The 16,097-nt window shown below is 37.6% G+C and overlaps 2 protein-coding genes across 3 annotated transcripts; both read left to right on the top strand.

Annotated features, from left to right (window-relative positions):
• The first annotated feature begins 9,012 nt into the window (after positions 1 to 9,012).
• Positions 9,013 to 15,628, top strand: LOC103441463 (UPF0481 protein At3g47200-like). 2 transcript variants are annotated; one of them, XM_070827007.1, is made up of 2 exons: positions 9,013 to 9,119; positions 13,952 to 15,628. In XM_070827007.1, exon 2 carries the CDS (start codon positions 13,998 to 14,000, stop codon positions 15,312 to 15,314), a length of 1,317 nt encoding a protein of 438 aa, XP_070683108.1. In that variant the 5' UTR covers positions 9,013 to 9,119; positions 13,952 to 13,997; the 3' UTR covers positions 15,315 to 15,628. The 2 variants fall into 2 exon arrangements, with proteins under 2 accessions (XP_070683108.1, XP_028962906.2); XM_029107073.2 differs by lacking the exon at positions 9,013 to 9,119 and adding an exon at positions 12,949 to 13,228.
• LOC139198045 (UPF0481 protein At3g47200-like) lies at positions 10,141 to 10,638 on the top strand. Its single transcript, XM_070826290.1, has one exon. The coding sequence runs from the start codon at positions 10,141 to 10,143 to the stop codon at positions 10,636 to 10,638; it is 498 nt and encodes a 165-aa protein (XP_070682391.1).
• Positions 15,629 to 16,097: the final 469 nt, after the last annotated feature.

Raw genomic sequence — 16,097 nt, 5'->3', positions numbered from 1 at the left:
TACCACGTCTAGCCCACGCCCATCTTCTGCTCTTAATGACTTTATGCCCCTGCAAATTCCGCCTCAGCCCAGCAGGTCACATATCAATGTGCCTCAGCTCAGTGTACCTACATTTGGCTCGTCTTCTTTCTCCAGTGCTCCAGGTCTATCGCTACATCCACATATTGATCAGGCCGTGATTGCTGGTTCCACTAATTAGCAGCCCATTATTGAACAACAAGCCATTTCCTCCGCCTTTCTGGTACCTCTAATAATCCATCCAACAGCCACTCGTTCTAGCACTAGCCACTCGAAAATTAAACAATTCACTGATTCCCCATGGCTTCACTACTTTTTCTTTTGATTTTGTCAAGCCTACGTGCTTTATACAGGCATCTCGCTTACCTAAATGACATGCTACGATGACAGATGAGTTTAATGCCTTACTTAAAATTGGTATATGGTCTCTTATTCCATCACATACCTTTCAAAATTTAGTTGGTTGCAAATGGGTTTTTCGTATTAAGCGTCATACAGAAGGTTCTATTGAGCGCTACAAGGCTCATTTAGTTGCGAAGGGCTTTCATCAACATTATGGGTTTAATTGTGATGAGACGTTCAATCCAGTTGTCAAGCCAGCTACTATTCATCTTGTCCTCAGTTTAGCAGTTACCAATGGTTAGTCCATTCATCAACTAGATGTCAAAAATGCATTCTTACATGGTCACTTAACAAAAGATGTTTTTATGGTCCAACCTCCGGGCTTCGTGGATCCTAGTTGCCTCATCATGTCTGTAAGTTGCATAAGGCGCTCTATAGTCTCAAATAGGCTCTTTGTGCTTGGTTTCACCGGTTCAGTACTTTTATACTTCGTCATGGCTTTGTACAAATCTTGACCGATCCATCTCTTTTCACCTTCCACCATGGTACTACTCATCTTATCTTATTACTTTATGTGGATGATATTATTTTAACTGGAAACAATTATATGGCTTTGCAACGCTTTATAGATCTTTTGGGACACAAATTTGAAATTAAAGATCTTGGTTCGCTTCATTATTTTTTAGGCATTGAGGTTCAACCCACCTCCGATGGTCTTCATCTTTCTCAGACTAAATACACTCTTGACTTACTAAAGCGGATAAGTATGACTGATTCAAAACCATGCAGTACTCTGATTGCCTCTCCTGCACAGCTGTCTAATGAAGATGGTACTCTCTAATCCTTTAGAATTTCATCATCTATTCATATCTCTACAGTATCTCACCTTAATTCGTCAGGATCTTGCTTATGCGGTAAATCATCTTTCTCAATTCATGTCTCGTCTTACTCACACTCATCTTTCTCAATTCATGTCTCGCCCTACTAACACTCATATGTTAAGGGGATCATTGAACATGCAATTACTTTTCAGTGCTCTTCCATTCCTCATTTTTTGTAGCTATTTCGATGTTGATTGGGCTGGGTGTTCGGACACTCCTCACTCCATTTTGGGATTTCTTATTTTTCACAAGCCTAATTTAGTTTATTGGAGTTCCACCAAGCAACTAGCAGCATCTCGTTCTAGCGCTGAAAACGAATATCGGGCTTTGGCTTATGCTTATACTGAATCGATTTGTCTTTCCTATGTTCTTTGTGACCTTCGTCATCCAGTACGATCACCCATTTTCTTATTCTATGATAATTTGAGCACCACCTAGATGGTTGCCAATCCGGTTTTTCATGCTCAGACAAAACACATTGAGTTAGATTATCACTTTGTTTGTGAACATGTCAAAATTGGTACCCATAAGGTGCACTTTATTCCTTTTGTTGACCAACCTATGGATGTTCTTACCAAGGGGTTTTCATTACCACGCTTCGCACTCTTGCGGTCCAAACTTGTCAATCCTTGTGGGCTATAGTGTAGGAGAATCCGTTTAGGATTCTGTGAGCTAGATCTTGTAAATCCTTGTGGGCTTAGGATTACTTGTATATCAAGTCAACTAGTATATATTTGTAATATTGTGTTATCAATGAAATCAAGGAATTATAATTCTACAAGTACTTTCCTTTTTAACTTTGTATGAATCAAATCTTCCCCTTAATATTCACGAGCTTTATTTGGGAATTATCATTGGTTGTTGTCAAGTGTTTGTACAAGGATGGCATCATTGGGACAACTCATGTTGTTGTTTGTGCTTTATTGTTGTTCATAGTAGAGTGATTTGGCATTTGAAATATGAGTTCTCTCTCAATGAAAGAACAAATTGTTGGAACCAAATTTGCGCATATTCACAAACAAAGGTGAAATCTAGTCAGACGTACCCATGATCTTCGATGAGGGGACAATGGAATGATCCATGGGGTGTGGTTGAATCCGAATATGATTGCCTACATATCTTCTGGAAAAAGAATCAAACCACGAGTATAGTGTTATGGAAGAATGGTATAAATCATCCTTGACGAATAGCCTATGGAGCAGTGTTAACAAGATGAGTCATCCATGGTGTGTCTACGCATAGACAACGGTGTTTGCACCTCTTATAGGCTAGATATAACATATGTGCCTTGGAAAAAATGAAGAGACTAATCCTCTCCTAATAAATGCTAATACTAGAGTATTTATAGGGATCTTCAGAGTCCTTGTAGGGAAGTAATCCTCATTCAAATCGGGAGACTATCTATGAGGAAATCTTGGATAAGATATACAATCCTCCTAAGATAATGATTATGTTGCCTAATCCCCAAGATATCCTAAATTAGGATTTCCTTACTTGGAAGACAAGTAATATCTTTAATAAGCCTTAAGCCTAGCTTGCTCGATTTGGTTCCAACAATTGGTGCTTTCATTGAGACTGAACTCTTATTCTTCTCAGCCAAATCATTCTACCCTATGGAAGCTATATCCAAACGATCGCCTTATAGACAAGTCACACACCAAACGAAGAAGATGCCTCTTTTATGGACTAGGTCTGGGATGGTGTACTAAAGATACGCACATTGGTGAAAGATCTTCAGAAATCTACGAGCCAAGGAATGGGCAAGACTCATTAAACTAGACGAGAGGATGAGAATTATTGAAGGCACCATTGTTTGTTTTGAAAACTCCACCACACGAGCTCCCCCAAGGATGACGGGTCTAAACCTCGACAAGTAGGTTTAAGAACTCCTTCCGAAGGTATGCCATGGGAAACCACAGCAAACCCAAGGCCTACCTTGGATCCGATATCCGGGAGGAAAGTTGTTCCCTGGAATCAATCGCATAGCAAGAAGATAAGAATACTTCCAAAATACATGGAAAGGAAGAAAGATGGACCAAGAAAGGAAACCACTCCAACATCCCCACAATTTTCAGGTCAAAAACTACCCAATTTCCCCTCAATGGTATTCTTATTGTCTAGTTGTAAATCTTTGATGCCATGGTAGGCCAGGTTCTAATAGATAATGGATCAGAAGGTAACATCATTTTTAAAGGCGCAGCTGAAAGGAAGAGCATCCTTAGTAAAGTTAACTTTAGAAGATCCACAATCTAAACTTTTAATGGAACTTTGCTCCACACCATGGGGACGATACAACTCAAGGTTCGAGAAAAACCATCTGAACATTTGATGACGTTCCAGGTCATGCACAACCCATCTCTTTACAACTTTATCCTTAATTGAGAATGGCTGCACAACATGGGCAAAAATCCCTCCACTGATAATTTGTTGCCCTGATATCTGGCCATAACAGCAAGCAGCGAAAGGTCAAATATTAGGGAAACTAAAGAATTGATGCTAAGAATGAGAGCCCCTGTTGGTGAAAGGTCGACTCTCCACTAACCTCTCCGGTGACTTGAGTAAGAACCAGCGTCATTCGAACTACATGCAGTTTGATTCCCTTCCCAGGATATGTAAGCAGTCCACCGCATACTCAATTGCAATGCCATTGTTTGCACAAAGATAAGCCCATGGAGAACTCATCTCCCAATGTCCCACCATAGGCTTATAGTCAAAAGTAATCCGTCATGTAATTTTTACACCATATCATCTTTTTCTTAGGACTACACTAGTGATTTGATTCTTTATCCTGGAGATATGTAAGCAATCCTTTCCGGATTCAATCACGCCCCCTTTTCGATCTACGTACGTTTGTTCTTTCTTTTCTTTTCTCATTCTGGTGTAGGGAGTATCTTATTCATCCCACATAAATGCATAAATTTTGAAAACCTCGCACGAATGCAAGTCTAAAAATTCAAAGCAACACTATCAAAAGACTCTCTTATAGTTAGAGTATAAAATATCGGTAACGATGGAGATATTGATATGCAAATTTGCAGAAATATCAATGGATATATCCGATATCAACATCGATATCGGTTGCCTTTGATGGAAATATCAAAATTTGCTAAAAAAACGAGGAAATTTGAAATCAATGTTTATGGAATGTCATATAAGGCCACAACACATGTATGAATCAAGAATGAATGATTATATACTATCTAAAAAATAAGTATGTGATATTTGATAATGAAAAATAAGTATGTGATATTTGATAATGAAAACATCTTTCTAATGACAAGTAATAAAATAAAACATTTCACTAGAACGAATAAATTACACATAACTTAATTGAAACTTCATTATGAAAGCAACACAAGTTTTATTGAATTAAATTAATACCATATAGAATGCATAGGTTTATGGAGTTAAAAATGATAGTCAATCTTCATCTTTCATTTTGATTAGGCCTTCCTACGGAGTACTTTCCAATTGCACCAATCTTCAAATATATGATAGACTGAAAGATGAATTCACATAATAGAAAAAGAAACCAAGAAGAAACTTGACCATTAGTCTTCAAATTTTTTGCTGAAATTGTTGCAAGGATACATAAAATATTGAGGAAATTGACTGATTTTTGGAATTTTTTTGCCGAAACTAACTGATTTCTGGAAATTTCCGAGACATGGGGTGAAATGCACAATTCACCCCTGTACATATCGTTCCCTGAATTTTTAGATATTTTCATGGAAATATCGAGCATATCTAGGATATTTCCAACATTGCTTGTAGCTCAGTCAATCTTGAACGATTAGCAGCTTGGGAGACTCGAACCGTAATAAGCACGGTAACGATTGGCGGGCTACGGGCATGGGCACATGGTGCCTTGACCCGGAAGTCCAATGCACCATCCGGCCTATGAAAAGTTTATACAACTAGAAAAGTTGTGGGTTATAACATTCAAACTTGGGCTCTATACAATTCAAGGAAATAGTTGAAAGGGCGACCCGAAAATCATCCGAAGGTGGCTCTAAACTCCGACCTTGAGTACGACTACTTCTATCCCAAACCAACATACTAAGTCAAGTATGTTTTGCAACATTATATGTTAGTAGGTCCTAAAAGGGCATCCAAACTATGCAATGCTTAAGAGGAATTTTATTCCAACGGAACTCCAATACACATAATGTTTTGACTAAGCCAGCCAAAGTAGTCCAATTGAAAACATTCAGGTCTGACGCATAAGGTTTGACAAAAGAATTCAAAATCTGTTTCGACCCCACATGTTGACAATCGTCTCCAAAGAATTTTCGTTAAGATTCACTGGAGATGAACATGAAATTCAGTCCGGGAAGAAAAATCCCTTCCTGGTACTATATTGCAAGAATTGAAATTCTTGACCTAAAGAATTGGAGCAAGGCATAGAGAAACCAACACATGTTTACAGGATATTTTTAAGAACGACCTGAAGCTTTTCAATTCGATAAGTGTATTTCAATAAGTGTGGAGCAAAAGTTTTCTCATGGGTTGAATATTTAATTCCTTGTACTGGAATAATGTGGTGCTCTGAATATCGCGATGAGAATCCTTTATGAAGGCTAAGTTTGAGAGGCAATGTTTCCCCGAATCAACGTTGCTGAGGAGGGCTGTTGAGCTCTATCCCAAGCCCACAAATTTACTCATATTCTGCTCCGACACTTATCTCTCATATAAAGTTCATTCACTAATCTCTCATATAAAGTTCATTTACTTTAGAGGGTTATCAGATTGAGATCTTTTCCATAAACAAAGAAGGAATAAAGAGGAATCCATATTATTGGGAAAACAAAAAGTTTGAAATCTTGGAAGGGACAAGGCCCCATCCTAGCTAGAGAAGCCTTAAAAAGCTAGTCTCCTTTGGCAGCTTCATTTCCCTTAGAAGTAGCTAAAGATTCTCTAGGAGTTTCAGGTGCTGGATTAGACTTTTCATTTCCCTTAGAAGTAGCTAAAGATTCTCTAGCACCACGTCAAGATATTCTCAAGAGATGTGTAAACTTCCTTGTAGCCTGCAGTGGCAATTGCTACTCTAAGAAGGACTAGAGCTTCGTCTGCATTACAAAATTTGCTAGCGTCAGAGGGAAAGGCAACGTGATCTAGTGAAGGCCAAATCATGAAAGGAGGCTGGATCATTCCTTCGGATCTTATTGGAACAGCTGGCAGACAATTGTCGTTTCGGGGAAGTGCAATCACAAATACCTATAGGGAAGAACGAGGGTAGAATTTAATGCAGGAAAATAAGTAGTGGCTTTGCTTAGTGAAGGTGGAAGATCCAACGGAAGTGCTGAAGAAAGGAACTCATACATCTTGGACATCCCTTGTATAAAGTCGAAGGTCCAGCTGAAGGCAAAGAATATGAAACGGGCAATTCGTTCACTAGAGATAATGAGACGAGCTCTCTATAGAATAGGAAAGCTGAAAAAATGGTATGTCTTCTTCTTCGAAGAGGGACATCTCCCTCCTCTCCAAGACCTTTAGGTGTAGTATCCTTAATCAGTAGTTAGGGTTGTGGAGAAACAACCGGTGGTTGCGAAAAAGAATTGTTGGGTCACTTTTGTTTGTTCTGACCAGAAAACAAAGCAGCTGATGACCTGTAATAGCGTTTTGATTACTTTTTGGGGGTTTTCAAGAAGATGATTCCAAAGTACAATAGTTATCCTAAAGGTCATAAAAGTGCACAGAAGGTGTTGAATTGTCTCGGATTGCGTTATGAAAAAGTCAAGCTTTCAAAAATAACAAGACATTGTTATGTAAGGAGAATACAGCGTTGTATAAATGCCTATATGCAATGAGTCAAGGTTTAAAATGACATCTCATAATAGAACGATGAAGATTCCCCAAAAAATTATGCGTTATCTCCTATTAAAGCCTAGGTTGTACCGATTGTATATGTTAATGCATACTGCAAGTCGGCCCTCTCCCTCTCTAGTTCAAAATACAGTAAAAAAAAAAGGATAGATTCTTGCATATAAAAAATCGGTATTTTTGTGATTGACAAGAGGATGAAGGTGCAGACCATTTGTCAAATAAAAAATCCATCACACTACCGGCGCTCCGCCCGGAACTTGGACGAGTTGAATATCAAAGTGCGCAACAAACAAGACTAACAAAATAAGAATATTATTAAACAAACGAGAATGCCGAAATGACTACAAAACTCTAAAGGCTATATTGTGAATGACTTATTCTCAAACTAAATTACAAGCTCTATTTATAGAGAACTAAACCTAAGAAACTCTAACTTAGATGGGCTAGGCCCAAATCATAAACTAACAAGCAAAACCCAAATATTAAAATAAACCTAAATACTAATATTTTCCAACACCCCCCCCTCAAACTCATGGCGGTACACGACATGGGTTTGCCCAAGACTCCAAATTCCAGTGCCAATGCCGATGTCGATACCGATGCCGATGCCAATACCAATATCGATGCCGATGCCGATGCCAATGCCAGATTTCCATTCCAAGTTCAAGCTACCATGCCTAATGCAAGCATACACTGGCCACAAAACAACCATATTTTTCCCCTTTTTTTTCTTCCTTCTTCCTTTCCATGGTTCCTTCTTTTTTTTTTCCTTCTTTTCTCCTTCGTCCCCTTTTTTTATTTGCTGGGGGATCTTCTCCTCTGCAAGCAAAACTTTTTTTTCTTTCATTTTTCTTTTCCTTGCAAACAATCAATACCAACTAACAATCTGAACACGGATGACAACGAAAACAAGCAAACAGATACCAACCCGAAGCAGAATAAATCTCGAAGGATCAAACCTGATCTTATACTAAGTTGAATATCAGAGTGCGCAACAAACAAGACTAACAAAATAAGAATATTATTAAACAAACGAGAATGCCGAAACGGCTACAAAACTCTAAAGGCTACATTGTTAATGACTTATTCTCAAACTAAATTACAAGCTCTATTTATAGAGAACTAAACCTAAGAAACCCTAACTTAGATGGGCTAGGCCCAAATCATAAACTAACAAGCAAAACCCAAATATTAAAATAAACCTAAATACTAATATTTTCCAACACCCCCCCTCAAACTCATGGCGGTACACGACATGGGTTTGCTAAAGTAGATGTAGACTCCAAATTCCAGTGTCAATGCCGATGCCGATGCCGATGCCAATACCAATACCAATACCGATGCCGATGTCGATGCTAATGCCAGATTTCCATTCCAAGTTCAAGCTACCATGCCTAATGCAAGCATACACGGGCCACAAAACAACCATATTTTTTCCCTTTTTTTTCTTCCTTCTTCTTCCTTTCCATGGTTCCTCTTTTTTTTTTCCTTCTTTTCTCCTTCGTCCCCTTTTTTTATTTGCTGGGGGATCTTCTCCTCTGCAAGCAAAACTTTTTTTTTCTTTCATTTTTCTTTTCCTTGCAAACAATCAATACCAACTAACAATCTGAACACGAACGACAACGGAAACAAGCAAACATATACCAACCCAAAGCAGATTAAATCCCGAATGATCAAACCTGATCTTATACCAAGTTGAATATCAGAGTGTGCAACAAACAAGACTAACAAAATAAGAATATTATTAAACAAACGAGAATGCCGAAACGGCTACAAAACTCTAAAGGCTACATTGTTAATGACTTATTCTCAAACTAAATTACAAGCTCTATTTATAGAGAACTAAACCTAAGAAACCCTAACTTAGATGGGCTAGACCCAAATCATAAACTAACAAGCAAAACCCAAATACTAAAATAAACCTAAATACTAATATTTTCCAACAGGACGCAGATGGACTAGAAGAGCTAGAAGAGAAAGCTGTCTGCACTGAGCTTTTCCAGTCACCTATCAAACGCAAAGCAAACCTTTTTTTTTTAACACACGTAGCAGGTTACATTTTTACTTCCCATCTCCCTTCTCTCTCTTTTTATTTGCTATGTATTTTTCTCTAATCTCGTAATGTTTATTGGCTCATCCAATTCGTGAAGCTTTCACTGTTTTATTTTTCACTGCCAATATTGTGTTTGGAAATCGAAATTGAGCAGAAGGGTTAGGGGATTGCTGCAAAATTTCTCTAAGAAAAAAAAATCAGCGTGTCTAGTGAGAGAGAGTGTTATACTTTATTCTATTCATCAAGCCTTGTCTTTGGCTTGATAAGATTGTTCTTCTTGTACCCATTATTTTGATGTAGTGGGAGATTGATCGCTGGTCCATGCACATAGGGCACAAATTGCCAAACAACGTAAATTCTTGATGTCTATCTTTTCACTTTACACTATGTTTTTTTTTTATATTGTAGTACCGTCGATCCTAACATCTATACTTTCCTTCTTCATGTGCCGATTCGTATAATTAATAGGAACTTTTCAAGAGCATAAGAAACAGAGTTTTGTATGAACTTGGTGCATTCCATTTGAATTCTTTCAAAGCATTTGGGGTGGGATGTATAAAGGTCTATGTGTGTTTTCTCTTTCAAAAATCGGGTGTGTATATTTTCGATTCGTGGGTTAATTTTGTCAATTATGTTGATTAGTTTTGATTGTTGTCATATATTCTCAATAGTTGGTTCAGCTTGTTGAAAATATCATAGTGAAAAATTTGTTTGTTGTTGTGTTAGTGATCAACATCTCGTTGTCAGCAATTATGATTTGGAGCAACAAACACATCAGCAATAAGCAACGAAGCTCCACATGACATCGAAAACCCATACATTAAAGGTCGTACCCAGTGCACAAGGCTCCCGCTTTACGCAGGGTCTGGGAGAGGTGAATGTCGGCTAGGCTTACCCCCATTTATGGAGAGGCTGCTCCCAAGTCTCAAACCCGAGACCTACCGCTCATGGGCGAAGGCACTTGCCATCGCACCAAGTGCGACCTCTATCGAAAACCCATACATTCCGTTAGCAAAATCAATGAATCAGGAGTTGAATGTTTTGGCTCCCTTGTCCTCTTCGTGTTGTATCTACAGAGTTCCTGAACGACTGCGGCGTGTAAGTGAAAAGGCCCACACACCTCAAGTAGTAGGTCCTCTTCACCATGGAAAGAAAGGCCTACAAGCAATGGAAGAGCACAAAAAGCGGTACCTACGAGATTTTATACGCAGAACCAGGGTCAGCTTGGAGGACTATATAAAGATAATAAAGGACCAAGAGGGCAAGATACGCAGTTGTTACGCAGAAACTATCGAGTTTAGCAGTTATGACTTTGTGAGAATTGTTCTAGTGGATGCAGCATTCATTATTGAGGTCTTGTTGAGGCACCGTTTCCATGAATTGCAGGACGAGAATGATCGTATATTTAACAAACCATGGATGCTGCAGGACGTATGGCCTGACATACGGCTGCTTGAAAATCAGTTGCCATTCTTCGTTCTTGAGGATCTTTTTGACCCAGATATAACCCTTAACTAAAGGCGTGTGCAAAGCACAGCGTTTTTTTTTACCAGCTTTTGTTTGGTTTGGTGTGCTGGTGCTTATTCCCAGCTTATGTATTTGCTTCTATGGAGTTTTTTCTCCATTTAAAATATATATATATATATATATATATATATATATGCCGCAACTTTAAAAAAAAAAAAAAATATATATATATATATATATATATATATATATATATTTATGTGGAGTGATTGATGGGAGGAGAAAGGGGATTCATTAAAAAAAAATAGTAGAGAAGAACAATATGAGGAAGCAAAGGATTTTTTCAAACTGTCAGTCAGTGGTCTTTTTCCAATCAAAGGTCCATATCTCTTCAAATCTCCTAGAAATTCAACTGTGTTTCATTCTTCAATTTCCGAACATCCAAACGGACCTCAAAGTCCTACTGATTCAAGCACAGGAAGTTGAAGATCAACGAGGCCTGCGATTTCAGCTCCATCTCGGTCCTTCCTCCTCACTCAAGGATCGGCTATTAATTTTCTGGAATTTCAATCGCAAAGGGTTGTTTGGTTCCCGAGAAAACGCAGGAAAATGATTTGTAGAAATGTCAAAGTTTTTCATCTTTAATTTCACTGTTTAATGAAGTTTTCACTTAATCGAGCTTGTTAGATTCGATTTTTCGCCTACTTCTTGTATTTGGATGACATATTCTCTAGGTTCAATATCAGTTCTATATGCTTTCATGCACGAGAGTTCTTATCATCTAGGATTGTCAAATATTTGAGTAAAATATGAGCTCGATTTTTATTTTTTCTTATTAATTCCAGGTTTGATTTATAATTCGCAGTATCTTTTGTTTGATTTGTATGGGAATATGCTAAGAAAAATAAACTTTGAGCTGTGTACGGTATGAATTTTTAATCACCTCCATTTCTACTTGGTTCTCTGTTTGATTAGAAAATATAAACAATTGAAAGAGTTCAATATAATACACTAGATCAAGAAAGAGACACTATTTATGAAACATGACCAAGAACTGGACACTATTTATGAAACATGACAAAAAATCAAGCATTATAAATGAAAGTGGACTAAGAACTAGACATTATTTATGAAATTTGACCAAGAATACGACACTATTTAGAAAACTGTACCAATTACTTATACTATTTATAAAATATGACCCAATAACTAGGCATTATTTATGAAAGTGAACAAAAAACTAGGCACTATTTATGAATCTAGACCAATAAATAGTATAATATCATTCAATTTCATAAATATTATAGTACCGTTGAGTTTCATAAATAGTGTGCTACCGTTAAGTTTCATAAACAGTATAGAACTGTTTCATAAACAATGACTGTGATGGACGCATGGATCTCATGTGTCAGGTTATATATATAAAAATTGTGTTCTCTTTATTAAAATTTAAGGGTTTTTCAATCAAATTTAAGTTTTTTCTTATTAAATAAAGTTATAACATGATTTTTTATTAAAATAAACTTAACCCTAGGCCTTTTCATAAAAGCTCTCTTTATTTAATTTGCTTCATAATAAAATCTGTAGAGGGCCTGGTTTGTAATCTTATTTAGAAACTGTCATGGAAAGCCACTCACTACCATGGTCTCCTAGTATTCTTCTTCACTTGTCAGTGAAAGGTTTTAGGTTTAATTTTTATCAAAGACGAATTTGAATCACATTATTGTTGGTCCATTATGAGGCTAAGCTCACATCCTTCCTTAATGTAGATAATATCGGTTTAAAATAATAATAATAATAATAAATAATAAAAATAATAAAAAACAGTTCATGGAAAGCAATTGGAGACTTCGCACAAAAGGGTAGATGAAGGCAAATACAAGACAGTTTCTTGTAGTCAAGGAAGAGACGTATCAAAGAAAAGGCAAATACAAGACAGTTTCTTAGAGAAAAGGAAAAAACATGATCCCAGGCGGAGAGAGTTTTGCTTTGAGAACAAAACCAGGCAAATACCAGGCAAATACAAGTCAGTTTCTTATGGTCAAGTAAAAAATATGATACGGTCTAGTGGTATTGTTCTTAACTTGTAAGTAAGAGGTTTTAGAATCCATTTTCGTCAATGGCGAATTTGAACTATATTATTGATAGCCCATTGTGAGAGTAAGTTTCCCTCCTCTCCTTAGGGTAGATAACATTGTAAAAAAAAAAAAAAAAAAAAAAAACCCTCTTTCATGGAAAGCCATTGGAGACTTCGCTGAAAAGGGTAGATGAAGGCAAGTACAAGACGGTTTCTTATAGTCAAGGAAGAGACTTAACAAAGAAAAGGCAAGGAAGCTGCGAAGGAGTGGACTTGACTTCTTCAACTCGTCCAATTCTTCTTACATAAAGTACCCTATCATTGTGATATTATTAAGAAGGGAAGATTCCTGCATATAAAAAATCGGCATTTTTGTGATTAAGACGAGGAAGAAGGTGAAGACCATTTGTCAAATAAAAAATCAATCACACTACCGGCGCTCCGCCCGGAACTGGGACGCAGATGTACTAGAAGAGCCAGAAGAGAAAGCTGTCTGCACTGAGCTTTTCCAGTAACCTACCAAACGCAAAGCAAACTTTTTTTTTTTTTTAACACACGTAGCAGGTACATTTTTACTTCCTATCTCCCTTCTCTCTCTTTTTATTTGCTATGTATTTTTCTCTAATCTCGTAATGTTTATTGACTTATCAAATTCGTGAAGCTTTCACTGTTTTAGTTTTTCACTGCCAATATTGTGTTTGGAAATTGAAATTGAGCAGAAGGGTTAGGGGATTGCTGCAAAATTTCTCTAAAAAAAAAAATCAGCGTGTCTAGTGAGAGAGAGTGTTATACTTTATTCTATTCATCAAGCCTTGTCTTTGGCTTGATAAGATTGTTCTTCTTGTACCCATTATTTTGATATAGTGAGAGATTGATCGCTGGTCCGTGCACGTAGGGCACAAATTGCCAAACAACGTAAATTCTTGATGTCTATCTTTTCACTTTACATTGTATTTTTTTTCATATTGTAGTACCGTCAATCCTAACATCTATACTTTCCTTCTTCATGCCGATTCGCATAATTAGTAGGAACTTTTCAAGAGCATAAGAAACAGAGTTTTGTATGAACTTGGTGCATTCCATTTGAATTCTTTTAAGGCATTTGGGGTGGGATGTATAAAGGTCTATGTGTGTTTTCTCTTTCAAAAATCGGGTGTGTATATTTTCGATTCTTGGGTTAATTTTGTCAACTATGTTGATTAGTTTTGATTGTTGTCATATTTTCTCAATAGTTGGTTGAGCTTATTGAAAATATCATAGTGAAAAATTTGTTTGTTGTTGTGTTAGTGATCAACATCTCGTAATTGGAGCAACAAACACATCAGCAATAAAAATGAAAGGAAGCAACGAAGCTCCACATGACATCGAAAACCCATACATTCCGTTAGCAAAATCAATGAATCAGGAGTTGGATGTTTTGGCTCCCTTGTCCTCTTCGTGTTGTATCTACAGAGTTCCTGAACGACTGCGGCGTGTAAGTGAAAAGGCCTACACACCTCAAGTAGTCTCTATAGGTCCTCTTCACCATGGAAAGGAAGGCCTACAAGCCATGGAAGAGCACAAAAAGAGGTACCTACGAGATTTTATACGCAGAACCAGGGTCGGCTTGGAGGACTATATAAAGATAATAAGGGACCAAGAGGGCAAGATACGCAGTTGTTACGCAGAAACTATTGAGTTTAGCAGTGATGACTTTGTAAGAATTGTTCTAGTGGATGCAGCATTCATTATTGAGGTCTTGTTGAGGCACCGTTTCCATGAATTGCAGGACGAGAATGATCGTATATTTAACAAACCATGGATGCTGCAGGACGTATGGCCTGACATACGGCTGCTTGAAAATCAGTTGCCATTCTTCGTTCTTGAGGATCTTTTTGACCCAGATAAAATCGATGTACCTTCTGATAGTAACTGTACTGAGAAGCTTTCGATAATCAAACTTTCTCACGTATTCTTCAAAGATCTAGAAGGAGCGGATGGAAATTTGGATAAAATGTGTGCTTATAAAGCAGAACATTTTGTCGATTTTTGTAGAAACTTATATCTACCGCTACCACTAGAACAGCAGGCTAAAGGGAAACTCAAAACTCTAAACACGCCAAGCATCACAGAGTTACACCGGGCAGGAGTCAAGTTTAGAGTGGGATCAGCCAAAAACTTGCTCGACATACAATTCAATGATGGGATTCTAGAAATTCCAAAATTGACAATTAGTGATGAAACAGAACTTACAGTCAGAAACCTCCTTGCCTTTGAACAATGCCACTGTTTGGAGAATTACATGAATGACTATGTTGTCATCATGGATCGTTTCGTGAACACTGCAAAGGATGTGGAGTTGCTTGTTAAGCACGGAATTGTTGAAAATAGGCTTGGTGACAGCAGTGGAGGTTCTACTCTGATTAACAACCTTGCCGATGGGGTCATAGTGGACTCGAACGACTTCTATTTTGCTACTCTTTGTGAAGACCTGAACAAGTACTGCAAAACTTCATGGCACAAATGGAAGGCAAATTTAAGACAAAATTATTGCAACACGCCTTGGGCAACTCTATCTATTGCTGCAGCTGTTTTGCTCCTCGTACTCACTCTCATACAGACAATGTGCTCTGTTGTCTCAGTTTGGCAATCTAAGAAGCATCATAAGTAATCAAGCTGCTCCAAACGACATAAAAAAAAACTTTGTTGAATTATAAGCCATGAGCTAATTAGTATTAATGAATAATCTTGTACTTAATTGTGTATCCACTTGTGCTTAGAATTGCCAAGTGTAAGACTAAAATATGTACGGCCATGAGTGCCATGTGTAATGATCCTAGCTATTAGCTAGATGAGTGGCTGAGATCTGTTTCTAGAAGGAATGATCCAGCTAAGCATTGTTAACGGTATTATACCTCTTGCACGCTTTGTGTGAAGAGATAGAGAGAAATGCAATCAATGATAAACAGTGAAATTCCTCTGTGACTTGCAAAGAGAGTAGCAACCATTTTCTCATCATATTTTCATTCATCTCTTCTTTCGAATTCATACCCAGCTATCAATTTACACTAACATGGCCTCAGAGCTAGGTTCGATCATCTGAGCCTGGGCGTAAATCTGTGAAGTCACTCAGCTCAATCGAAGCTAACTCGAAGCTCGGTGAAGGTCGCCGAAGTTTCATTATCATCTGAGAAGAGAAATCAGTTCATTTGAACCAACGATGTTTGGATCTGGAGGCTCGGAAGTGAGAACTCCAATTTTCTTTGGTGAGAACTACAAGTTCTGGAGAATTAAGATGGTAACTATTTTCAAATCTCTTGGGTTATGGAATCTGGTAGAAAAGGGGATTACAACCCTTGATTCGAAGAAGAAAAAGAAAGTGGAAAGATCATCGGAAGATGAAGTTGATGAAGAGATGCTTAATGTGCTCATGAAGGCGCAAAGGCTTTGGGAA

The sequence above is a fragment of the Malus domestica genome, chromosome 08, assembly GCF_042453785.1.
Source record: "Malus domestica chromosome 08, GDT2T_hap1".
NCBI classification, from domain to species: Eukaryota; Viridiplantae; Streptophyta; class Magnoliopsida; order Rosales; family Rosaceae; genus Malus; species Malus domestica.
The sequence above is the reverse complement of the archived record's forward strand: the minus strand, read 5'-3'. Positions and strand labels throughout refer to the sequence as shown.

Bases quoted from the DNA above. Each gene is read 5' to 3' on its own strand.
- LOC103441463 (XM_070827007.1), top strand. From the start codon at position 13,998: ATGAAAGGAAGCAACGAAGCTCCACATGACATCGAAAACCCATACATT.
- LOC139198045 (XM_070826290.1), top strand. From the start codon at position 10,141: ATGAATCAGGAGTTGAATGTTTTGGCTCCCTTGTCCTCTTCGTGTTGT.